Source organism: Ailuropoda melanoleuca, chromosome 10, assembly GCF_002007445.2.
Source record: "Ailuropoda melanoleuca isolate Jingjing chromosome 10, ASM200744v2, whole genome shotgun sequence".
Classification (NCBI taxonomy): Eukaryota; Metazoa; Chordata; class Mammalia; order Carnivora; family Ursidae; genus Ailuropoda; species Ailuropoda melanoleuca.
Genome location: NC_048227.1, coordinates 15,504,462 through 15,512,035, shown reverse-complemented (window position 1 = coordinate 15,512,035; position 7,574 = coordinate 15,504,462). Strand labels below are relative to the sequence as shown.

The 7,574-nt window shown below is 58.3% G+C and overlaps 1 protein-coding gene across 1 annotated transcript; it reads left to right on the top strand.

The window, feature by feature from the left end:
* Positions 1 to 278: 278 nt before the first annotated feature.
* Positions 279 to 6,783, top strand: ARMC5 (armadillo repeat containing 5). The gene is made up of 6 exons (XM_002925788.4): positions 279 to 1,327; positions 2,882 to 2,989; positions 3,088 to 3,874; positions 4,315 to 4,820; positions 5,367 to 5,499; positions 5,586 to 6,783. Exons 1-6 carry the CDS (start codon positions 850 to 852, stop codon positions 6,403 to 6,405), a joined length of 2,832 nt encoding a protein of 943 aa, XP_002925834.1. The 5' UTR covers positions 279 to 849; the 3' UTR covers positions 6,406 to 6,783.
* The last annotated feature ends 791 nt before the right edge of the window (positions 6,784 to 7,574 follow it).

The window sequence follows — 7,574 nt, the reverse complement described above, 5'->3', positions numbered from 1 at the left end:
CAGCATTTCCCAGGAGGCCGGCTGCCGCATACACACGAGGGAGGGCCGCTCAGGTGGAACAACTCCGCTAAGGAGGACGAACCTCTGGGCTCCCCAGGATCCTGAAGTCCCAAAAACCTGCCACTAAGTTCACAAGCTGAGGCAGGGCGGAGGACATTCAGGAGGGGGGGGCGGAGGCTGGTCCACCACCGGAACCGGAAATGTCCCTAGCCCGTGCCGCTCTAGAAAGTGGCAGCGAACGGTCTCTGTAGGTTTAACCCTCTCATTCACCTGACTGAGCAAGGGCTCCCTATCTGCAGCCGCTGTCAGGAACTTGATACTTTGGGCCTAGTTCGCGATCCTGAGTCCGTCAGCGCGGATTTCGGTGCCCGGGTCATCACTGTGGGGCAGCGAAGCGAGCTGGAAGGAACAGGCGGTCGCTGTCGTGAACACGCGGGAAGGGGGGGAGGAGGGGTTGGAATAGCCACGCCACCTGGAGCAGCACGGTACTGAGACTCCATGGTCGGATGTCTGGGTTCTCCAAGGGAACCAACCCACTGCGAAGCCCCCCGAGAGTTTCTCCTCCGTCCTAAGCCAGACGTTCTAAGCAAGGAGCGACTACATATCCCAGCATGCACCGCACGCGCCTCTCGGGTTCGCACAACGATTAGATAACTACTACTCTCTACGTGCCTCTGCGACCGTACACAGTACCGGATCGAGAACTACAACTTCCAACTTGCAAAATAACTGCGGCGGCGCTACTTAAAAAGCGTCAGAGAGGAGGTGCCTGGCCACGCCCCTCTCTTCCAGTTCCGCTCCCTTGGAGGAGCGGCGAGGAGGGGGGCGGAGCCTTAGGCTTGAGCCAAGATGGCGGCTGCGAAACCGACCCTCACGGACTCGCTCTCGTTCTGCCTCGCGCAGCTCACGGCGGCGGCCGGGGAGGTTCTAGGTGGGGGAAAGGACACAGCTACCAACGAGACACCCTTGGGCCGTGCGCTCTTAGCCCTCCGCACGCGCCACGTCAAGGCTGCAGGGGGAATCGAGCGCTTCCGGGCGCGCGGCGGGCTCCGCCCCCTTCTCGCGCTGCTACGGCGAGCGGCTGCAGCGGGTCCCGCCCCGTCCCAGGCTGGCCCCGGCTCCGCCCCCTCGTCCGTCGAGTCGGCGACTTCTGCTGGCCCCGCCCCCTCGCCGGGCCCTGCCCCCTCCGCTGCGTCGTCGTCGACGCCCTCGCCGCCAGGGCGCCTGCGCAAGACTCTGGACTTGGCGCTCAGCATCCTAGCCAACTGCTGTACGGAAGGGGCGTGCCGGGCTGAAGTGCGCAGACTCGGAGGCATTCTCCCTTTGGGTAAGTGCTCCGCCCTCATTTCCTAGAAGGATTCCAGGCACAGCAACTTCTTTCTCTGGGCCTGGGCGGAGTTTTGGGTTCTTTGTGTTGTAGCCTGAAAGAACATACCTTCTGACCGCTCAACACCCGTACCTCTCAAGCCCTCAAGCCTTCTTTATAGATTATACCCGAACCTGACCAGATCAGATAATTACAGCTATGACCCGCGTATTGGTTGTTTCCTCGAATCTGGGCCAGTGGAGACCAAAGGGTTACATGGTGACTTCTAGGTGATTCTTACTGTCCATTTATGAGGTTTATAGCAGACACTCAATGCCTAATGGGGGCTACCATTAGACGAACTTGGGTCAGAAGGTGTAATGGTTCTCTGCAGTGAGAAAGGATTGGTTGTACAATGGAATAATAGCTACCTTGGAAAATTGAAGTAGGGAGAAAATGAAATACAAATAGAGAATACACGTATTCTAAGCATGGACTGGGTACTTTGAGTTATTAAAAACTAGTACAATAAGAACAAATACTAAACAAAAGATAACAAGCGGGGCGCCTGGGTGGTTCAGTCGGTCTGCTTTCGGCTTAGGTCATGACCCCATGGTCCTGCGATGGAGCCCCGCATCCGGCTCCCTGCTCAGAAGGGGGTCTGCTTCTCCCTATCTCCTGCCTGCTGCGCCTCCTGTTTGTGGTCTCTTTCTCTGTCAAATAAATAAAATCTTAAAACAAAACAAAACAAAACAAAAAACAAGCTTTTCTGTTTACCTGCTAAGTTGGCGCCTCCTAGTGTCAATGTTGGGAACATAGTTTACACACTGCCGCCTGTTAGGAAATTATGCCGGTTTTGACGAAATCTTAATTTTTTTGGATAAAACGAAACTTTAACGTATTTTAAACTTGTATAAAATGCATCTGGACCATAACGTGTTTGACAAGAGGCCTGGCACATTAATAAGTCCTCAATAAATTACAGGTTTTGTTATTAGCATATGACCCTCATCATTCAGTCACTATTCTACATTTTAAGTATCTCCTGAATCCATCCACGTTTATCCTTCTCCCGTTATGTGCCCAGGGACTGGTGTCCATGTGCTGGGCTGTGCTGGTAGCTGATTTGGTTTAAGCCACTGTCCTTTCTTATCTTAACAATAGGGACAGCCTCCTTGCTGTTCCCCTGCCTTATTCTTTTTCTCTATAATCCATTCTCCCCATGGCTACCAGATTGTATCATAGCACTCCTGTGCTTAAAACCCTTTGTGGTTCCCAGTGCCCTCGTATTCAAGTCCTGCCTGATCCCTTGGCCTGGCATTTGAGGCCCAGCACAGACATTGGATCTCACTTCTGGGCCTTTGCAAAGGCTGCTTCCAAACCTGAAATGCCCCGTAACAGCCCCACCCCCCCCCATCTTTGTAACAAATACCTTCCTGTTTAACCTTTCAGACCCATTAAGTGTTAGCCTCTTTTGGAGGCCTACCCCGACTCTCTCAGGTCTCACATTCTTGAGGTCATTAATGAGAGAGACAAGAAGGGGCAGGACCCTCAAGAGGCCAAATTCTCTTGCAGTGACTATTCTTCAATGTGTGAAAACCGATAGCATCCAGAACCGCACAGCCCGTGCTCTGGGGAACTTAGCCATGGAACCTGAGAGCTGTCGGGCCATCCATTCTGCTGGTGAGAAGGCTATGAGTGTGGAGTTAGCTAGGGCTTCGGGTGGGAGAGGGTCTTGTGTTTCTCCTCGCTCACTCTTTGGCCTCCTCTTCCCTCTGCAGGTGCTGTTCCCTTGCTCGTCGAGAGCCTGACAGCCTGCCAGGACTCACAGTGCCTGCAGAGTGTGGTGCGCGCCCTCCGCAACCTGGCCGACTCACCCCAGCACCGCCTGGCCCTGGCACAGCAGGGAGCGGTGCGCCCTCTGGCCGAGCTTCTGGCCGCTGCCCCAGACCCTGCGCTGACCTTGGCCCTGGTCCGTGCACTCTTGGAGCTGAGTCGAGGCTGCTCCCGGGCCTGTGCTGAGCAGCTAAGTCTGGGCGGGGGACTAGGACCACTGGTCAGCTTGGCCTCCCACCCCAAAAAGGCAGTACGAGAGGCAACTATCCTGATCCTCGCCAACCTGTGTGCCCAGGGCCTTGTACGGCCTGCACTGGGCAATGCTGGTGGCGTGGAGGTACTACTGGGTGAGCTCCGGCGGCGCAGGGGGCCCAGTGGAGCCGGCCCAGCCTCCCAGCAGCCCCTGGTGCGGGCCGTGTGCCTGCTGTGCCGGGAGGCCATCAACCGGGCCCGGCTGCGGGACGCGGGTGGTTTGGAGCTGTTGATGGGTCTGCTACGGGACCCCCGTGCCAGTGCCTGGCACCCTCGTGTTGTGGCTGCCCTCGTGGGCTTCCTCTATGACACCGGAGCCCTGGGCCGGCTACAAGCTCTGGGACTTGTACCACTCTTGGCTGGGCAGCTGTGTGGTGATGAGGGTGATGAGGAAGAAGAGGGAAGAGAAGCTGCTTCGTGGGACTTTCCTGAGGAGCGGACCCCTGAGCGGGCAGAGGCTGGAAGCTTCCGAAGCCTAAGGTGAGTCCCCACCTGACTGCTGCGGATTGAGGGCTCTGGCTCTCTTCACTACCCTCATCCCCCACTCTGTCTCAGTAGGTGTCTCAGTAGGACTCTGATCGACTCCTTGTTCTCCCAGGACAAGACTATCTAGTCACCATTAAACACATGTCCTCTCTTTCTGGGTCTGCCTTTGGCCGTGGCTCTGCCCCAGCTCTTCTGAACTTTGGGAGGATGGGGACTTTAGTTTTGTTCATTGTTTGTGCCCAGTACCTAACACTGGGCTTGGCACATAATAGGCATCAGTATTGCTAAATGAGGTGGGGTTTTGTTTTTGACCCATTTCTCTTTCTGTCCTATCTCCCCATAGCCTCACCTCCTCCTCCTGGGTTCAGTCACCTCTTTCGGCCCTGCTCCTTTACCTTGGCTCGGGGTTCAGTCTCTCCTTTTTCCCTCTGCAGGTCGTGGCTGATCTCTGAGGGCTATGCCGCAGGCCCGGGAGACATCTCTCCTGACTGGTCCCCTGAGCAATGTCCCCCGCCTCCCCCACCGCCAGAGCCCGCTGAGCCCGCCAGCCCCACCCTGGGCCCGACCTCGCTGCGGACGGCTCGCACGCTGCGCACACCTGGCCGCAGCCCTGCTGCCACCCCTGAGGAGCCTTGGGGCCGCGAGGGGCCCGCGCTGCTGCTACTGTCTCGATTCTCCCAGGCTCCTGACCCAAGTGGCGCGTTGGTGACCGGCCCGGCCCTGTGTGGCCTGCTGGCCTATGTGACGGGCTCACCAGGCCCACCGAGCCCACGTGCACTGCGCATCCTGGCGCGCCTTACCTGCAACCCTGCCTGTCTCGAGGCCTTCGTGCGCAGCTATGGTGCCGCACTGCTGCGTGCCTGGCTCGTGCTAGGTGTTGCCCCGGATGACTGGCCCACACTGCGGGCCCGGCCGGCTCGCCGCCAGCACCGGGAGCTGGGTGCGTCTCCCCTAAGAGGCCCATCCCCCTTCTAGTTCTGGACCAAGAACCTCCAGCCTCCCATCCCACTTCGGTCACCACACAGGACGAGGAGAGGGACTCCCAGCATGCAAAGCTCTGCTCCATCCTCTGCCCAAGTCCTGGGGCCTAGATACCCCAACACCAGGCTTGGCCCCAGCAACTTAGAATCATGCTCGTCTGTACTTCTTTACCCGATCTGCTCTTGGTTCTGCGTTGTCCTGACTGCCTTCCCACTGGCCATACTGACTTGGAAACCCACGGTTCAGGCCCCATGTCCTCCCAGCACCCCCGCCCCTCCTCCTCCCAACACCGCCAGGGACTGCCCTGTCTTCTGTGTTCTGACGGCACTCCCTGACCATCAGACTTTGTTCTTGTCCTTGACCTCCCGTTTCCTAGCATCTGGACCCTTTCCCTCCAGGGCCTGCAGTCATCCCCTCTTCCGTGCCTTGAGGTTTTAGCCTCCTTTCAAGGACCCAGAGTCGGGCCATCAGCTCTCAACCTGACCTGCTCTGTCCGTCTCCGCAGGTGAGATGTTGCTGCAGAACTTGACCGTGCAGGCCGAGTCACCCTTTGGAGTGGGCGCCCTCACGCACCTGCTCCTCTCTGGAAGCCCCGAGGACCGTGTGGCCTGTGCACTGACCCTGCCCTTCATCTGTCGGTGAGGGGGATGTGGGCGTCTCACAGGGGTCAGGGAGCAAGGTTGCTATTCCGTGGCGTCACCCTTTTTCACCTTTCTTCCCACAGGAAGCCTTCTCTGTGGCGTCGGCTCCTTCTGGACCAGGGTGGCCTCCGTCTCCTCCTCTCGGCACTGACTCGGCCCGCTCCACATCCACTCTTCCTCTTCTTTGCTGCGGACTCCCTTTCCTGCCTCCAAGGCCTGGTGTCTCCCACTGTGATCCCAGCCCTTCCGCCTCCGATCCCCTCGGACCTAGATCCCCCATCCCCTTGCCTCTATGAACCTCTGCTGGGCCCAGCCCCCATCCCAGCCCCTGACCTGCACTTCCTGCTGGACTCAGGCCTGCGGCTTCCTGCTCAGCGAGCTGCCTCAGCTACCGCCTCGCCTTTCTTCCGGGCTCTGCTAGCTGGCAGCTTTGCCGAAGCCCAGATGGACCTGGTGCCGCTTCGAGGCCTGTCACCCAGCGCAGCCTGGCCCATCCTGCATCACTTGCATGGCTGCCGGGGCTGTGGGGCTGCCCTGGGGCCCATTCCCCCACCAGGCCAGCCCCTGCTGGGCTCAGAGGCTGAGAAAGCCCTGGAGGCTGCTGGCCGGTTCTTGCTGCCTGGGCTGGAGGAGGAGCTGGAAGAGGCTGTGGGCCATATCCACCTGGGACCCCATGGTGGCCCAGAGTCAGTGGGCGAGGTATTCCGCCTGGGCCGGCCCCGGTTGGTTGCCCATTGTGCCCGCTGGACCCTGGGGCCAGGGCAGTGCCCACGGAAGCGGGCCTTGGCCTTAGTGGGGCTTGTGGAGGCAGCAGGAGAGGAGGCAGGGCCCCTGACGGAGGCTTTACTGGCTGTGGTGATGGGGGTTGAATTGGGGGGCAAGGGTTCCAGCTTAGAGTGTTGATGTCCCCTGGGAGGGGATCCAAGGATGAGTTGGCTATGAAGGAGGACTCCCTCGGAGCAGCGCCGGAGGAGGCTGAGCTGTGAAGGAGGACTCCCTTGGAGCAGCGCGAGAGGAGGCTGAGCTGTGAAGGAGGACTCCCTCGGAGCAGCGCGAGAGGAGGCTGAGCAGAAGTCACCATCAAGGATCGATGAGAGAATGGAACTGTACCCCAGGATGATGGTCTGAAGACGCAGGAGTGAGGAGCCAAGGCCACAGTTGGAGTATGGAGCCCACGGATGGAGAACAGCCCAGGGCCCCAGGCACCTGGCCGGGCCCAGCCTTCCAGAGTTGAGATTAAAAACGTTGGAGTTGGATACCCCTATTGCGTGGTGTCTCTGCTTCCTTTGCTGTGGGAGTCCCCCCACCCCCACTCCACCAATCAACAGGGTCTCGTTCAGGTTGCTGTATCTCAGTACAGGCCACCGCTGGCATGTAGGAGTCTAATAAGTAAGTTCCTGGAGTCCTGGGATAGAATAGAGTACCAGGGGAAGCCTGCTTCCTGCTCATGCAACGTCATCGCTCAGACAAATACCCAGCCAGACACACAGACTTGGGTCAGGGATGAAGGGGCTGGGCTGAGGGAATGCAGTAAGTATGGGGATGTATGTCCAAGGCCTTGGCATTCCCGTTTCCTGTGTGTCTTTCACCCATCTTGGGCCTTTAGTCTCTGGGTCTGTTACCATCTCCTGGGCCAAGTGTCCTTCTGCTATTAGCCTCAGGGAAGACCTGCTGTGTTCCTGGAGTCCCTGAAGCCCTGTCTTAGTTTCGCTCAGAGATAGCCAGAGCCCCGGGCGGCATTCGGTGAGGTAAGGGCTTATGTTGCGCTATGGTCTCTCAAGGCAGGGTCTCTCTATCACCTGGATCCCAGATCACAACCACTCGGGTGGCAGCCTGATGGAGTGTGCCTGGACTGGGCCTGCTCGTTAGCTTCTGGGGAGCTAAGGTTGATGCTTGGTTATCTCTGTGCCGCTTTGTCTGGCTCTCCGGTCTCAGGCTATGCATTAGAACCACGCAGAGAGCTTTTTCAAAACGTTGATGTCTAGGTACTTTCTCACTGCATTGGACTGAGGAAAGGATGCCCTGGGCATCAGTATTTTTTAAAAGCTTCCCAGGTCGGTTTAATATGCTGC